Source organism: Heteronotia binoei, chromosome 19 (genome assembly GCF_032191835.1).
Source record: "Heteronotia binoei isolate CCM8104 ecotype False Entrance Well chromosome 19, APGP_CSIRO_Hbin_v1, whole genome shotgun sequence".
NCBI lineage: Eukaryota > Metazoa > Chordata > Lepidosauria > Squamata > Gekkonidae > Heteronotia > Heteronotia binoei.
In genome coordinates, this window is record NC_083241.1 from 18,542,903 (window position 1) to 18,561,051 (window position 18,149).

The 18,149-nt window shown below is 43.1% G+C and overlaps 1 protein-coding gene across 1 annotated transcript in view; it reads left to right on the forward strand.

The window, feature by feature from the left end:
- Window positions 1-314: 314 nt before the first annotated feature.
- MINAR1 (membrane integral NOTCH2 associated receptor 1) overlaps window positions 315-18,149 on the forward strand; it is a 31,296-nt gene continuing 13,461 nt past the window's right edge. The window contains exon 1 of the mRNA XM_060259888.1: window positions 315-2,647. Within this exon, the coding sequence (XP_060115871.1) occupies window positions 362-2,647 (2,286 nt within the window). The 5' untranslated portion in view covers window positions 315-361. The remainder of the gene's footprint in view (window positions 2,648-18,149) is intronic.

The window sequence follows — 18,149 nt, forward strand, 5'->3', positions numbered from 1 at the left end:
ATAGAACTTGGTGCCTTATACTAAGTCAGTATAGCTAACAATGTAAGTTTATCTTGCCCAATATCGTTTGCTCTGATTGGCAGTAGCTGTCCAAGATCTCAGTCCTTTCCCAATGCTAGACCTTTCTTATCAGGAGTTGCAGGAAGTGAAGCAGGGCCTTCTGAGTACAAAACATGGACTCCACCTTGCCCCTCTCCACTGATTTTATGTTGATGTATTTAAGAAAAATAACAATCTGTATTTCAGTTCACATATTTTAGGAAGCTTATGATAAGTAAACTTCTGTGTTTTCTGTTCTGTGATGAATTAGATCTTGAGCAAGACATTCTGGATGAACTACAAAAATTAATGTTCATCAGCCATGGAGATCAATCAAGACTCTTCACTGTTCCTGGTAAATATCTTAGAGGAACTTGATACCAAACAAAACACAGTTTCCTATCAGGATCTCTGCAAATCATTGTGTGCAAGGTTTGATTTGTCCCAGCTGGCCAAACTAAGGAGCGTGCTGTTCTACACTGCCTGCCTGGATCCTAATTTCCCAGCCACTTTGTTCAAAGACAAAATGAGATGCACAGTAAACAACCAGCAATCAAAAAAGATCATGATTGCAGCAGACATTGTGACAATATTCAACCTCATCCAGATGAACGGGGGTGTGGCCAAGGAAAAACTGCCTGTGACCCAAGAGAAGGTGAGGAAGAATGAATCAGTAGAAACCTGCCGATCTGACTCAGAAGTCTGTAATGTTGTGGACTGTGTGCCTAACTGTGAATTGAGAGACAGAGAATTTAGCAGAGAATACTCAGGCAGGAGGTCTTCCAAATGTAGGAAAGGGGATTGCAAAGACTGCCCACAGTTTATACCCACATCAGAACCTAATTTTTTGCTTGAGGTCAATAAGGAAATGAAAGGCCGAGCAGCATCCCTGGATAGATTGCAAGCCCTAGCATCATATAATATCACCAGCTCTACCCCCTGTGAAATGCAGAGCACATATTTCCCCATGAAAATTGAGACAGAGTCTATCTCAGACCAGGACTCATTGCCTACCAGTGCAAGTTTCAAGGAAACATTCATTTCAAATGATGAACCCTTTGTGATGCAGTCATGCATGCAGAAAAGAAACATATTCAAGGAAGACTTCCACAACCTCTTAACTATTTCTCCAAATGTGGTATCACCCACAAGCAAAACAGAAGATGAACTTCTAGAACCTCTAAGCAGGAAGGAGACTTCCAAGCAGGCATTCTTCAATCATAGTTTTGAAATGCCATATAGTAGCCAATATTTGAACCCAGTTTATTCCCCTATACCAGACAAAAGACGAGTCAAACATGAAAGTTTAGACGACCTCCAAGCATCTACTTATTTTGGCCCAACAACGATCCTTGGATCACAAGATACTAAAAGGTGGTTAGGAAAACCAAACAAACAAACCCCATGGCCAGCAAAGAGCTGGAGTCTGAATACCGAAGAAGTACCTGATTTTGAAAGATCCTTTTTGAACAGGAAACCATCAGAAGAGAAACCCCGATACCAAGGTTCAAACAGCAAGCCTTCTAGTTTTGCAACTACTGAGAGACACCAACCTTATCTCAGCCCAAAGGATCAACAGCCAATTTTGCCATCCAACTATGCTGTGAAACCAAATGGACATAAATCCAAAGACATCCCCTCCATTTTAGAGATGGAGCAACATGAACCTGTCAAAAAATTTAAAGACAAAAGCATTAACTGCACTTCTGTCCAGCTTCTCAGCAGTGACAAAACCAGCAGTGTTGGAACACAGACAGACCAACATGGGTTGGAGCACAAAAGATGTAACTCAAATCAGAATAAATATGGCAAGAGACATTCTCTCAAGCAATCAGATGATGACTCTGAAATTGTGAGTGATGACATCAGCGACATCTTCAGGTTTCTGGATGACATGAGTGTCTGCGGGTCTTCTGGAGTGATGCATTCCTCTTGCTACAACAGCACTGGCTCACTCTCACAGATACACAAATCTGACTGTGAAAGCTCCCCTGAACACCACTTAGCAAAAATTTCCAGTGAGAATTCCAGTAACAAGTTGAACAAGGTGTCTCAGTTGCCGATTGGCAGTACCGCAGATGATGAACTTAAAACCAGTGTCTGCAAGCTAGTGCTGAGGATTGGGGAAATAGAAAAGAAACTGGAATCTCTCTCAAGCGTCAGGGATGAAATTTCACAAGTTTTGGGGAAGCTGAATAAGCTGGATCAAAAGATCCAACAGCCAGAGAAAGTCAGTGTTCAGCTTGATCTTAGTTCTCTGACGAGTGAAGTCCAGTCAGAGAAAAGTACCTCCCCAAGGATTTTTTCATGTCATAATTCCTCACGTGGGGGTAAATTGGACAACAATCCAGATTGGTGCTGCTCAGATGCTAGCGGCAGTAATAGCGAAAGCCTTCGCGTCAAAGCCTTAAAAAAAAACTTTATTAGGAGGTCCTCTAGATCACTTACAGAGGAAAACAGTGCTACCGAATCCAAGATAGCAAGTATTTCTAACTCTCCTAGAGACTGGCGGGCTATCACTTATACTAACCAAGCTGGGATCACAGAGGAAGAGATGAAAGACCAAGGTGGGAGTGAAAACAAGGACTGGCACCGAAAATCCAAAGAGGTAGCTCTTTTTCAATGATTTATTTATAATTTGGTTATAACTGTGGCTCCTGTTACAAAGTTCATATTAGCAGTTTATAGATTATGTCAACCAGGAGTGGCCAACGGTAGCTCTCCAGATGTTTTTTGCCTACAACTCCCATCAGCCCCAGCCAGCTGATGGGAGTTGTAGGCAAAAAATATTTGGAGAGCTGCCGTTGGCCACCCCTGATGCAAACTAACATGATATCCCTAAGCCTATTAATTGATGCATCTTGTGAACATATACGGTTCATACAGAAGACCTCTCAGCCTTTACTCTTTGGAGTGCAGGGCAACTTCCCTCATTCTTAACCATCATCAACATCATCATTTTATTTGTATCCCGCCCTCCCCGCCGAAGCAGGCTCAGGGCGGCTGACAACATCAAGTCAATACATTAACTTATACAATAATGTTTAAAACAATAACTAATTTAACAATTTAATTAAGATTCTAAAATAAATAAAATAAGATCTAAAATAAATAAAATTAACATCCTGGTGCTATTTCAGCAGATGGTAAATTTACTTAGCAGTCTCTTTCTAATCGGTGAAGGCCATCCTGAAGAGGATGGTCTTGCAGGTCCTGCAGAATTGTTCAAAATCCCGCAAGGCCCGCATTTCTTCCGGGAGCTGGTTCCATAGGTGTGGAGCCACCACAGAGAAGGCCCGCATGCAGGTACTCTGTAGTTTTACCTCCTTCTGCCTGGGGATAGTCAGCAGGTTGTTCCCTGCTGACCTCAGTGCTCTCTGGGGTTCATATGGGGAAAGACGGTCCCTCAGGTAGGCAGGTCCTCGGCCATATAGGGCTTTAAAGGTAATGACCAGCACTTTGTAACTTTTAAAGGTAATGACCAGCACTTTGTTACTGTGGAGCTTTGGCTGATGAAACGGTTGAACTGGTAGCCAGAGCAGTCTGCGCAGCCCTGGCTGTATGTGCTCCCACTTTGGGAGCCCCAATAACAGCCTAGCAGCCGCGTTCTGCACCAGCTGCAGCTTCTGGGTTCGGCACAAAGGCAGCCCCATGTAGAAGGCATTACAGTAATCCAGTCTCGAGGTGAGGGAGGTTAAGTGGGGTAAGAGAGAAATTGTGGATTCATCTACACCTTACAAAGTCCTTTTGTTTGTTGGGGAATAGAACAATACCAGGACTTTGCATCACATAAGCAATGGGAGTCTTGTGCCTCCCAGATGCAGACTGGCTCTCTCCTGTTTGTGACCCCATCTGCAGTGTAGCTTTTCCCCCTTGCTGTCTTTTGTATTGACAGATTGCCCTACACAGCTGCCATTGGCTCCATTGTGAAGCATACATGTAGCCATGTTAAGTAATGGCTTTTTGGGGCAATTTGAGGACTTGAAAATAATGCTGGAGGAGCGGCTATTGCCTCTTATCCTGTGTGCTGTAGTTGCAAACAGAAAAGAGCCAATGTGCATCAGGGAGGCACAGAACTCCCATTAAATGTGTGATTCAAAGTCTTTGTATTGTTCATTTACAAAGATCACAAGGACTTTGCAATGTGTAGGTGGCATCTGACGCAAGGTCACCTTCAGTGGTACAGTTACTCTGCTCTGAGCTGAATAAAGCCATTAACTTAGACTAGAGCAGCTTTGACAAAGACTGTACTGCTCCCAAACTTTATGGCTGAGTAGAGATTGGAACCTAGATCTCTCCAGTCCAAGTCTAATCAGTATCCTGCAAGGCTAAAAAAAAAAAAAAATCTATGCATTAATTCATTTGAAATGTTCATGTGCTATGCTCTTAAAAAGTCTCCTGAGCTAGTTTCCAATGAACAATTTAATCACAACAGGAGTGGTTACCTCTGCAAGGGTGAGGGGCCAATGAGAATGGCCCATCTCAGGAGACTGATAGATCCAGAGAGGTTCCTGATGTCACTTGGGGATTTTCCAGTTGGCAAGGTTGGCTGTGGACATGACTGCCCCTGAGCACCCTCTCTTCTTCCTTGGAGTCTGGAATATCCCTTGGTTTACTGTGGAGCTTTGGCTGATGAAACGGTTGAGCAGATGGTTAGAGCACAAGTGGTGGTGATTGCAGTGAAGTGACCTCACTTTTCTGCCACCAAACTCACCTTTCTGCCACCAGTGTGTTTGTACAATGATTTTCCAGTTGTGAAGGGCTCCAGATGATGTTGACTCAGAAAACATACGATTCCACTGTGTTTTCTTTGCAATGCATTTTGCAGATAAAATTGCTTTCATCTGCCAAAACTTAGTTGTTCTGACTCAGGATGTTATTGGAGCCTGATCTGGTCCTATTTGTATCAATGACTTGTAGTTGGTGAAACCTGATGAAGAGGACCAAGGTGCTTCAAAGTGTGTCGCCCACCACATCCAGTCTTGGGAGGGTAGGAGCTAATAAATGCAGAGAGGCTCTGTATCCAAATGACTCAAGAAACTACCACATGGTGATTAATACTGCATTTTTAGACAAGGTGCTCAAGTTGGTGGTGACTATTCAACTGCAGGCGGTTTCAGATTATGTGGGCCATTTAATCTGGATTCAGGCCTGACTTTGATCTTGATTGCCCTGACTTTTGCCAGAAAGTGGCATGGGAGGGCATCTGTTGATACTCCTGGACCTCTCATTGGTTTTTCATAACATAATATCCTTATGGAAAGGCTGTTTCCTCCCTTACTTCACCAACTGGTTCCAGAAGGTGGTGCTGAGGGACTGCTACATTTATGCAATGGGAATCTCTCAGTTGTCCCCCATTCTCTCTCTCTCTCTCTCTCTCTCGGCTTGACTTGGAAAGGGCATCTGGGGATTTGGAGTGAGGTGTCACCAATATGCACTTGAAACCCAGCTCAGTTAGATGAGTCTCTGGAAGTTCTGAACAGGTGCTTGGAGAAGATAACAAGATGGATGAGCGCTAATAAACTCAGTCCCGTCTGTCCCGGAAGGGGATGCAGGCTCATAGTTTGGGGTTTTTACTGGATCCTCCAACTAGAGGCTCAGGGTCTCCCCCATTGCAGGTAGTTAACCAGCCATGGCTGTTCCTCAAAGTGCAACCTGGCTGTTCCTCAAAGTGCAAAGTCCACAGTTATACATGCTCTGATCACATTCAAGTTAGACTGCTATAACACTCTTTAGAAGGGGCTGCCGTTTGAAAATGGTTTGGAAATTTCAGTTGATCCAAAATATGGAAGCCAGGCAATTGGCAAGATTCGGTTACAGGGATTATATAACTTCTGTCCTGAAAGATCTACACTGGTTAGCCATCTGTTTTCAGGCACAATGCAATACAGACAAGAATAAGATGCTATTGGTTAATGGAGAACCTCCAAGGCCCTAAATGGCCTGGAACCAGGGTATGTGAAGGACCTTTCATCCCATACTCCTCAGACCACCAATTAAGATCTGTCTTCAAAATCCAGCTCTCCATGTCCTCACCTATACAGGTGAGTCAAGTGCTGGAGACAGGACTTTTTATTTGATGGCATCTCACCTTTGGAAAACCCTCCTTGAAGCTTGTTTGGTGCCTGCTTTAATTTCAAGTGCCAGGCTTTTGACTAGGTTTTAATTAGGGGTACTATATTATTGGTTTGGTCTGCTTCTGTTTTTTGTGCTGCTTATACCAATGGAATGATGACATTGTTTTAAATGTCACCTGCTTCAATCAGGACTGTTATGAGGTGGCATACAAATATCCTAAATTAAATCAAAACAAATATCAATCTAAAAATGAAACCCATAGTGAAATGAAAGCAATGGTATAAGAAAGTGGTCTGCATGACAACTGAAAAGGTAATTATAGGAAGTTTAAAAGTATATGCCAATCCAGTGAGTAAAAGCACCATGGATAAAGCACAGCACAACTAAACCCAGCAGACAAACAAGGTATTAACTTGGTATAGATTTGGCCTGCGGGGGGGGGGGGGGATTCTCAGGAGGGCATTCCAGGGTGCTGCAACAGAGAAGGCCCTGTTCTTTGGCAATGGTTGCAACTGTAGAGGTTTGTATGAGTAAATTTCCACAGGAACACTCCAGTGAATGATAGTCCTAAGCTGAGCTGCATCATTTTAGTCTCTTGAAGTCATTGAGGGTGTAAACTGTTTTAGGATTGCATTGTAAAACAGATGTCATATCTAATTATCAGTGTGGCCCCATCTGTGGGTATGTTAATCCAGAGAATGGAAACATAAACAGACAAGAAACTGCCATCTAGAGAGCAGTTGTGAATCTGAGTGAACTCCAGTGGTTCCCCAGTAGGAAATGGCATTGTACCTGTCTGAGATCCTATCCCTCCTCAAACCCCACCGCTTCCAGGCTCCACCCCTTAAATCTCCAGGAATTTCCTAACATGGAATTGGCAACCCTCTCTCTTTCCATTTATCTGCCCCTCTGATTTCAGGTTTCCATTGTCTTCCCCCTCCCTGCATAGGGAAAGGACAGTCTTTCTTCACAGTATGTGTGTGGGGGACCAAAGCAGCTTTTCATCATTCTCCTCTCCCACCTTTGATCTGAACATAAGAGTGGCCATGTTGGATCAGGCCAATGGCCCATCCAGTCCAACACTCTGTATCACACAGTGGCCAATATATGTGTGTGTGTGTGTACACACACACACACACATATATATATGTATATATACTGTGGCTAATAGCCACTGATGGACCTCTGCTCCATATTTTTATCCAGTCCCCTCTTAAAGCTGGCTATGCTTGTAGCCGCCACCACCTCCTGTGGCAGTGAATTATTATAACAACAACCCCATGAGGCAGATTAGGCTGAAAGTCTGTGTCTGGTCTGAAATCACCCAGTCAGCTTCCATAGGTCTCACCTGGAGATTGTAACAAAAGGAAAAAAACTGTATAAAGTAACAACCGTTGATACAAGTCTTGGCTTGCTACTCTTATATTTTGAAACAAAATTTATTTATTTATTTGTTTGTTTGTTTGTTTTATGACTTCTATCCCGCCCTTCCCAACAAGTGGCTCAGGGCGGCTTACAATCACAGAAATCGAACATAAATAGACGTTAAACATAGAGCATTTAAATTAAACATTAAACCATTTAAAACATAGAACCATTTAAACAATTAAAACATTTAAAACATTGGGGGCAGCAACATCCAGTATAACTACGCTCAGTTTCTTGTACCAGCTAGTCATAGGCCAGCCGGAAGAGGGTTGTCTTACAGGCCCTGCGGAACTGGGCGAGGTCCCGCAGGGCCCTCACCTCTTCCGGCAGCTGGTTCCACCAGGAGGGGGCCATAATAGAGAAGGCCCGGTCCCTTGTCGGTTTTAAGCGGGCTTCCTTTGGCCCGGGGATATCTAGGAGATTTTGAGTTCCCGATCTCAGTACTCTCTGGGGAACATATTATTGACAAAAAAAAACTACATGCTACATGCCAGATTTTAACAACACTGGCAAAATTACAATAGAGGGTTGATGTTACAGCAGCAGTAACTATCCATTTAATTCGCCTTCTTCAGGCTGCAGAATACTAGGTAAAGCAGGGTGGGGAACATCCAGCCCGAGGGCTGTTTATGGCCCTCGAGATCACTTGGTCTAGCCCTCGGGGATTGCTGGGCCAAGACGAGCCATGTGGTGGCCTCCCTGGGGGCCGGCTGGCTGGCAATTTATTTTATTTTATTTTATTTATTTTTATTTTATTTATATCCCACCCTACCCCACCGAAGCGGGCTCAGGGCGGCTCACAGCATAAAAGTTCTAACAATAAAATTCAGAATTAAAATACAATAATAATTTACATAATTAAAACAACTAATATATCGATACATCAATCAATGTCAGTGTGCTATCTTATAGACTTCCTTCAGAGTATTTCAATGCCGGTCAGTTATAAGCCAACCGGAAGAGGACTTTCTTATAGGCCCTGCAGAACTGTCCAATGTCCCTCAGGGCCCTGGCCTCTTCCAGTAACTGGTTCCACCAGCAAGGGGCTGTGATTGAGAAGGCCCTGTCCCTAGTTGACTTCAACCAGGCCTCCTTTGGCCCGGGGATTACAAGCAGATTTCGAGAGCCAGATCACAGCACACTCTGGGGGGCATATGGGAAAAGACGGTCCCTAAGGTAGGCAGGTCCTAGGCCATATAGGGCCTAGGTAATAACCAGCACCTTGTACCGGACTCGGTATATTATTGGCAGCCAGTGCAGTCCCCGGAGGCCCGGCTGAATGTCCTCCCGTCTAGGGAGCCCTAATAACAGCCGAGTGGCGGCGTTCTGCACTAGCTGCAACTTCCGGGTTCGGCACCGGGGCAGCCCCATGTAGAGGGCATTACAGTAATCCAACCTTGAGGTGACCGTTGCATGGATCACTGTTGCCAGATCGTCCTGCTCCAGGAAAGGAGCCAACTGCCTCGCCCGCCTAAGATGAAAAAATGCGGACTTAGCAGTGGCTGCTACCTGGGGATCGTGGGGCCCAGCAATGCTGTGCGGTGGCCTCCCTGGGACCCGCCTAGCCAGCCAAGATTGCTGCAGTGCCTGGAAAAGTCACTGTCACAGTTCAGGTAAGTTTCCCCCTCATTTTTTTATTTCCCTTTCCATTTATTCCCCTTCCTTCTCCCCTTTATTTCCCTTTCTTCCCCCATTTCTTTCTTCCCCTTTTTCCATTTCTTCCCCCCTTTATTTCCATTTCTTCACCCTTTCTTTCTCTTTATTCTTCTTTATTCCCCCGATTTCTTTATTTCTGTTTGTTTCCCTTTCTTCCCCTCATTTCTTTATTTTCCTTTCTACAAAAAAAGCTTTGGACCTAGGCATTTGCCTAGGGCGGTGGGCTGTTTGTGTGTGTGAGCGTGCACCAAGTTAGGCCCTCCCCACATGACCAAATGGAAAAACAATTGTTTGCATTAATTTTGTTGGCCTGAATCGTTCTCCCTCAGCAGAGCACTGTTTTTTAAGTTGATAATTTTGTATGGCCCGTGAATGATGTTATAAATATCCAAATGGTCCTTGGCAGAAGAAAGGTTCCCCACCCCTGAGGTAAAGCCTTGAATTCAATAATGGAATACCCAATATTTCCATCAAATTTATATTTAGACACTCTCCAGCTATTACGATTGTTGTATAGACAGTTGCAGTTGGAGCCTCAGAGATCAACAGTCTTCCATTAGGAGTTACCCTTCATCACATTCAAAATGTCTCTGTGCTAAGTTGCTGTAACATCAACCCCCTATTGTAATTTTGACAGTGCTATTAAAATCTGGCATCTAGTGTGTAGTTTTTTGTCAATAATATTGATAATAAATTGTTTGCTTTAAAATATAGAGTAGCAAGCCAAGACTTGTATCAACAGTTGTTACTTTTATACAGTTTTTTCCTTTTGTGAGAGAGCTCTTACAGCAGCTGCCCTTTCAATGCAACTCCTACAAGAGCTATGACTGACCCAAGGCCATTCCAGCAGCTGCAAGTGAAGTAGTGGGGAATCAAACCTGGTTCTCCCAGATAAGACTCTGTGTACTTAATCACTACACCAAACAGGCTCTCTTGTGTCAGTTGAAGAGAAGGAACTGCAACTGTTTCATCTCCTCAACATGTTTCTCACATGTTACTGTTTGCTTCATGGCGGCATTGTTTGTGTGTGTCGGGGGTGACAGACTGTCCCGGACTTCCTACAACAGGCCCTGAGGAGAGGCAGTAGTGATCGGTAAGCCCCCAGGAGAACCTGTCAACTGAGAACTGTCTCCCTCAAAGGTCAGTGGCCTTCTGGTGGGGTTCTTGTCTGACGGGGCTGGTAGTGGGTGGGGGAGAGCAGAATCAGCCAATCACAAAGTCTTAGAATCGTTAAGATGAGAGGCTTTGGTTTCAGTGTTTGCTAGACACTCCAGTATAAATTCTTTTCAACTCATTCTCAGTTTTTCAACTGATTCTGCTCTCCCCCACCCACTGCCAGCCCCATCAGACAAGGACTCCACCAGAAGGCCCCTGACATTTGAGGGAGACAGTTCTTTGCTGACAGGTTCTCCTTGGGGCTTCAAATTTAATTGGATACCCAATTCATACACTACCAAGTACTCAAATTCCTCCTCTTTGAGCTATCTCCCTTTTCAACTGGGCAAGGAATTACTTTTCAGAACTAGAAGATCTTTTTCTTTTGCTGGCCCAAGTGGGGGTCTTCAGCAATCCTCCCACTTCTCCTTGCCAGCCTTCTCAGTCCTCAATCAGTGCTAAACTGAGTTCTCTAGCAGTCAATTCCCAGCTCTTTCTTCTCAACTGATGCTATCCAGTTAGTAGCCTATCACTCAAAGGTTCTCTGGTTCGGTGAGGCATTAACCCTCCATGGCACTAGGAATTCCCAGGGAGAGGAAAGGAAGGGTGTTTTAGCATCATAAACTGATTAAGTGCAGTCTCCCCAGTTCATAGTTCTCAATAACAAAATACTTTTCAACACTGGAATATTCTGGCATACGCCAGAGGAGTCTGCCCAGACCAAGGAAGTTGCTATTACATTGACCAACACCCAGTTCCTCTTTTTCTTTTCTTTTTGCTTATTCAAGAAAGACACTTAAGTCTTTAACTTGTGTTCCATTCTGTTTCAGGAGCCATCTTGACTCACCCAGACTTTTGTGTCAATCCAGATCTGGTTCACTTCAACCTAATTAAACTAATTCAGGTGGGTAGCCATGTTGATCTGAAGCAGCAGAGCAAAGTGAGTCCAGTGGCACCTTTGAGGTCAACAAAGTTTTATTCAAGGTATAAGCTTTTATGTGCACACACATTTCTTCAGATATAATGAAATGGAAGTTATCAGTCCAGGTCTCATGGAGTGTGAGGATCCAGCCACCTCCTCCAGCCGAGACCTCCTTTGTTAGTGGGATCCTCATCTCATTTTGAACTTAGTTATTTTAATAAGCACAACCTTTTATAGTCTAAGTGTTAAGGGGACTTGAAATTTGGGGAGTCTCATAAAGGCATTTACTACTCACCCTCTGCCTATATGTATGGAGTCATAACTTCCATTTAATTGTATCTGAAGTGTGAGTGCACACGAAAGCTTATACTTTGAAAAAAACTTTGTTGTTCTTAAAGGTGCCACTGGGCTCAGACTTTGTTCTAATTGAAGTATGTTAATCATGTTTCTCATCCAGGCTCTTTGTGCCTATGCAAACTTGGCTCACAATAGCCTAATTAAGATATTTTCATGCACTTTTTCCCAACCAAAGTTTGACAGCAGTTAACTTTAAACCAGCATTTTTGCATACTAATTCACTGCCCACTTTCTCTATATTAAGGACTGCTTTCCATTCCATCCTATTGTCTGATGACGTGTGCTTCTAGCACATGGAAGCTTCCATTCTGAATAAAACTTTGTTGGTCTTAAAGGTGCTTCTGGACTCCTGCTTTGTTCTATTGCTTCAGACCAACTCAGCTGCCCACCTGGATCTTTAAACCAGCTAGTGAGATTTAATTATTTTATCTTGACCCTAATCCAAAGTCAAGATGGCTCAAATCCCACCTATCCTGGGGATCATAAAAGAAAGACTTATGCTATAACAAATTGTTCCACAGATTCCTGGCCCAGATCTCTGCAGGTAAGAAGTCTGGTTTCCTGTTGAGAATCCCTGCTGCACTTTGCAGACTTTTTCTCCTTGCTTAGCCAACTCCTTGCTCTGCTCCTTGCATCTCAGCTGTGTTTGCCCCTCGACCTCTCCAGACCTCCAGATTGTATGTCCTTTCCCTAAAATATCCCAGTTTCCTTCCTCCTACCTTTTATAAGTGTGCCCTTTGTTGGGTTGTGTGTGTGTTTGGTTATTTAGGGAATTAGTTCACATTCGTCTTCAGTCTTCTGTGCTTTCCCACATTGGTTACTGCTGGCCACCAGAGGTTTAGTATTCCAAAAGGCACTCAGAGGGGACCCTGCAGGGGGCCACCGAAGCTCTATTCCTGCTCAAAAGGCACATGTCAGCAGGAAGAGCCCTCCTTCCCTCAGTCTCTTCTTTGCCATCGAGTTGATAGGATGTCTTCGGCAGATTCTCGATCTGTAAATTTAAAAAGAAAAAGAAAGCTTTGGAGCCACTGGGAAAGGACTTGGTGAAGGGTAATCTTGCTGTTATGTCATAGAAACCCCTCATTGTGGGTCTAAAATGCCCAGCTTGGGATGACCATGCCCTATGCCAGGGGTGTTAAACTCAATTTTTATGAGGACCAAATCTGACATAAATAGGACTTTGTTGGGCCAGGTCATGTGTGCCATAAAATGTAATGCCAGGAACCAGAGATACTTTATAAAGAACACAGAGCCAGCAGTGTATCAGTGAGCTCATGTCCCTGTGTTTGAAAGGGGAGCAAACCCTTTCCCCAGCCTGCTTTCATGGTCAATGCTCTGAGCCTAGGATATTGCAAACTTCCCTCCCCCCACCCCAAGGTTTACTCAGGGGGTCAGTGGCTCTCCAGGGTCTCAAGCTGAAATCTTTCTTATAAGCCATAGACGGGTCTTTTTAACTGGAGGTGCCATGGAAAAATCCTGAGATTCTCTGCATGCCAAGCAGAGCCACAACCACTTTTGTGTACTGTGACATACTGAAGCAGAGCTACTGAAGCTTCAGTCCCCCCTTTCAGGCTTACCTTATTTATCACGGTATTGCCTGATCCCTTACATATCTTTCCTGAGTTGACCTCATCATTTCATATACTGGATACCGATGCGTGGGGGGGGGGGGGTTTGAAGTTATGCAACCTGTCCTCAGAATCTGCATGCACCCAGGCAAACATGGAGTACATCCACAAAAGACGACGCACATTACGATTATAAAAATAAAAATTATAAACCCTTCATGCAACCAGCTAAACTAGGAAGCCAGCTTGTTAACCACTTGAATAAATTTTCACCAGAGTTAAACTCTGTCATCTCTCTTCACCAGGCTTCTCAACATTTTACTTCAGTTAAAAGCTGACCAGACTCATCTGGAATCTGCAGTCTCTCTTATACAGTCTCCCACACAGAGTAGTATAGCAAATATCAAACAACCACTTGCTCCTCCAGCCAGCCACATACACAAGTTATTCCATTGAGGGGGCCTCCCACACATTATCCACATCTGGGCAGGGCAACCTCTCTTTGCCTTAAAACTCACCAGAGTTTCCATTTGCTTCTGGTATCTATATCAGTGATACTTTTGGCTATATAATAGAAGCACAGCTATGGCATGTGCTTTATAACCTCAAACAGTAATGGGGACAAAGTTGTTCCTGACTCTCTAAAACCAAAAGGTCTGTGTTTGGCAAGGCCCTAGGTGTATTTAGCCAAGGCTTACTCAGAGTATTGAATTGGGTTTCATGATCCCATTCCTCATCATCTTTTATGAAACAGCCCTGATGGGCCCCCTCCTCCCCTTCCCCCCCAGCCAGATTTCAAATGAGCTAGCTGATACTGTAGCCCAGGGGTGTCGAATTCATTTGTTATGAGGGCTGGATTTGACATAAATGAGACCTTTTCGGGCCGGGCCATATGTATCATAAAATGTAATGACAGGTAGTCGACATACAAAATTTATAAATGGCAGAGACACACAATTAAATATTCTTTTTTTGTTTAAAATAAAACATGCTTAAAATATTTGCCCACTTGCAATATTTTGTTTTACAGTTTGTGATAAATGTCACAGTCTTGAATATGCGCTGTTCAGGTGTGCACATCTGTAAGTTGCAAACCTACTTTTGATTCATTGACATTCATTACAGACATCTCATGGTCAATGCTTTGAGCCTAAGACCCAGAGGAACATGCAGCAGCTGGGCATTGTGAGCTTTTGTACAGAAGTTGCTTCACGTACTAGTCAAGAACATGTGAAGGCTCCATGGCACAGACTGAGGGCTATGTATCTGTCTACAAAACTATAATTTCCCCCAGAAAAATGACTACAACTAAAACAAAATACACCTTTCCCCCCAAAAAACAACTACAAGAACAGACAGCCATGTACAGTGGTCAGTGTCAGCCTACTATCTGGGAAGACTAAATTCAAGACCCCCAATCAAAGGAAAATGTGAAAAAAATATTAAGGAAAATTTGCTGTGTAAACCTGGGGTGGAACACACACTCAGCCTAATGCTGATGATATTTCTCTTCTAAATAGTTCACATGCTTTCCTATTGAGAAAGACTGGAGGGCATGAGTACAGTGAAAAAGAGGAGGGGAACCCAGTTACACCCATAACAAGCCCAACAAAACTCACTCTCTGTAGCAAGGCAAAAAGCTCATACCTTCACTAAAACGTTGCTAGTCTTAAAAGCACTCTTTGTAGCTCTCCTGATGGTGGGGACTGGTAAAGGAAACTCCTGCTCTTTCTTTCCTTCCCTGGGGCACGAGGAGGGGGAGGAGCCTTAGCCATTCATTAGAAGGAAGAGAGGCTTGTCTCAGTAGATCTGCAGAGTGATTAATTGAGCCTTGCAAACTTAATCACCCAGCAGAGCTATAGAGCGAAGCTCCCTCACTGGCTGAGGCTCCTCCTCCCTTTGGGCAAAGGGAGGGGAGAGGGAAAGGCTGCTTTGCTTCCCTGGTTTATCCAGGGAGAAACACAAAATGGCGACCGAAAAACAAGGGAAAACGAAGCAGAGGACAGCCAGTTGCTGGAGGGCCTGATTGGAGCCCTCTGCAGGCCTGATCCGCCCTATGGGCCGTATGTTTGACACCCCTGTGTAGCCTGTGAAGCTCCAGCAGTCTGCAACAGCAGACATGGAGAGACAGTCTCAGAGAACTTCACCATGGGCGTGGCCCTGTAAGGTAAAAAATAATTTGCATCTTCTCTCCAGGAATGTGGTTCCTGTGTGTTCCCCCTGGAAATGAGCCCTGTCTTTAATTAAGGGGGGTATTTCACTAACAGCTGCCTTTCTTTTTGCTACCTTCACGGGGACTGGATTAATTTATCAGTTTTTTTTTAATATGTATATTTTTATTATTAATACATTATCTGTTTCTCTACATGGTTTCTGATATCCATTTTACATTTACCCCCACCCCGCCCCCCCTTAGTCTATACATCCTTTTCTTCTTCCAGCCAGGGACAAAGGACTCGAAGCTTCCACTGAATGTCCACTCTCCTTTCTTCCTTCGCCCATTTCAGATACGTCAGCCACTTTTCTTTAATTCTTGATCTTCTTTCTTCCCATGATTCTTCTTGCAACATTATAGCGGCTATATCTGACTGGACAAAATCAAAGAGATAGTTATGCCAAGTACTTTCCTTCCATTTACTTTTATCCTTCCATCCTGCCGCTATTACCGCTTTACCCGCTGATATCATTGCTTTTAGTAAATGTTGGTTGTTCTTCCCTATTTTTTCATTCCCTAATAAACTCATCTGCATTAGTTCAAAGTTAATTCTAGGCTCTACCTGAAAGAATTTCTTTATCATTCCCACTACCATATCCCATAGTTTCTTGGCCTCAGGACACTCCCACCACATGTGGGAATACCATCCCTTTTCTTTCTTACAGTGCCAACACTTAGGGCTCAACCCAGGAAACATATTGGCTAAAGTAGCCGGAGTTCTATACCATTTAGTGAAAAATTTCAATTCCATTTCTCTAACCTTATGTATCTTAACTTTTTTTAAACCTTCCATTATCTTCTCCCCTGTTCGTTTCGTTATTTGGCCTTCTAAACTCCATGACCGTTGAAGGTAGCTTATTGCTCCTTCGTTACCTAAATTCATGCTCCTATATAGGATGCCTACTAATCCTTTTTTTGTTTTACCCATTAATTTATAAAACTTTTCCATAGGTTCTTCTTCATTTAAGTTACTCTTCTCCACTTCCTTCTTAACTTTAGTATACAATCCTGTAGCCTTAAGCCAGTATTGTATTCCTACGACTTCTTGAAATTCATGTAATGGTTTTAACTTATCTAGTATTAACAAATCTTCTACCCTTCTAAATCCTTTAGCCTTAAGTAGTTCGCTCCACCTATGCTCCTTGGCTCCTTCCATCAACATTTCTAATGGCGTCCATCTAGATACCCGATTCAGCCATTTCGGTTGCCATTTCTTCCAAACATTTAGCCCATTTTTCCTTGGTCCCATGTTTAAATTAAGTTCCTTCGCCCCCATGTTCGTAAAGATGCCATGTTTTCCTACCCCATTATTAGCTTCATTCTCAAACCTTATCCATTTCTGGTCCCCTTCCTTCTCTATTTCTAATAATGCTTTAAGCTGAAATGCTTCATAATAATTGACTATATCTGGGACTCCCCATCCAAGTTCTGATTTATGATTGTATGCCAATTTTTTTGGAAATCTAAGTTTCCTACTACCAAATATCCATTCTCTTATTTTAGTGTTCCAGTTAGTTCATTTTTTGCTTATCTAGCTCCAATGGTATCGTTTGAAAAAGGTACGACAACCTTGGCATCCAAAACATCGATACACTCTTTATTCTAGTGGTCAGGCTCATCGTCCTTTTCCCCCACTGCTGCATATCCCTCTCTATTTTCTCCCAGATTTTATTATAATTTCCCTCCACTATCCTGTTAATATTTTTATAAATTTCTATCCCTAGATATTTAAATTTCTTAACTCCCATCCCCATATTAGTTATCCTATTAATCTCTTTCCTTTCTTCCAAACCAACATTAAAGTACATTATTTCAGACTTTCCCATATTTATTCTTAAACCTGATACTGCTTCAAAATCTTCTAAAATAATTTTCGTTTCCCTAATGGCTTCTTTCGGGTTAGATATTGTCATGATTATGTCATCTGCAAATAAATTGATTTTTATTTCCTCCTTTCCTATTCTACAGCCTTCTATTCTCCCTGAATTCCTAATCCTTTCTGCTAGTTGCTCTATCGCCATTATAAACAGGGATGGGGAAAGTGGACACCCCTGCCTCACACCTCTCTCAATTGGGAGCTGATCCGTATGTTCGTTGTTTACTCTTACCACTGCTGACCCCTCCCTATAGACCTCTTGAATGGCTTTTAAGAATAGTGGGCCAATCCCACACTTCTTCATTATGGACCATAAGAATTCATGGGACAGCGTATCAAATGCCTTGTATACATCTAATTTAAGTAAAGCAAGTTGCCCAGGACGTTTATGGTACAATACATTAAATATATTCCTTATAGGATGTGCAATACTCCTATTCTTTACAAAGCCATATTGATCCTCTTTTATTATATGAGGTAATATGTTCCTTAACCTATTTGCTAAAACTTTAGCAAAAATTTTGTAGTCCTGGTTAAGTAAACTTATTGGTCTATATGAACCCACTTCCCGAGGATCCTTCTGGGGTTTTAATATTACGGTTATTTCAGCCATTCTCCAAGAGTCGGGAGCTTTCCCTCCCTTCAATATAGCATTAAACACTTGTTGTAATTCGGGGATCAGTAACTCCTTCATCTCCTTATAAAAATCCACAGTAAAGCCGTCAGGCCCTGGGGATTTACCCACTTTTAAATTGTTCACAACTTCCTCTATTTCTTGAACTGTTATTTCCTTCTCCAAACTCTCTCTATCTGTATCTCCCAACACTTCTCCACTTTCGTCAATATGTTCTGTTA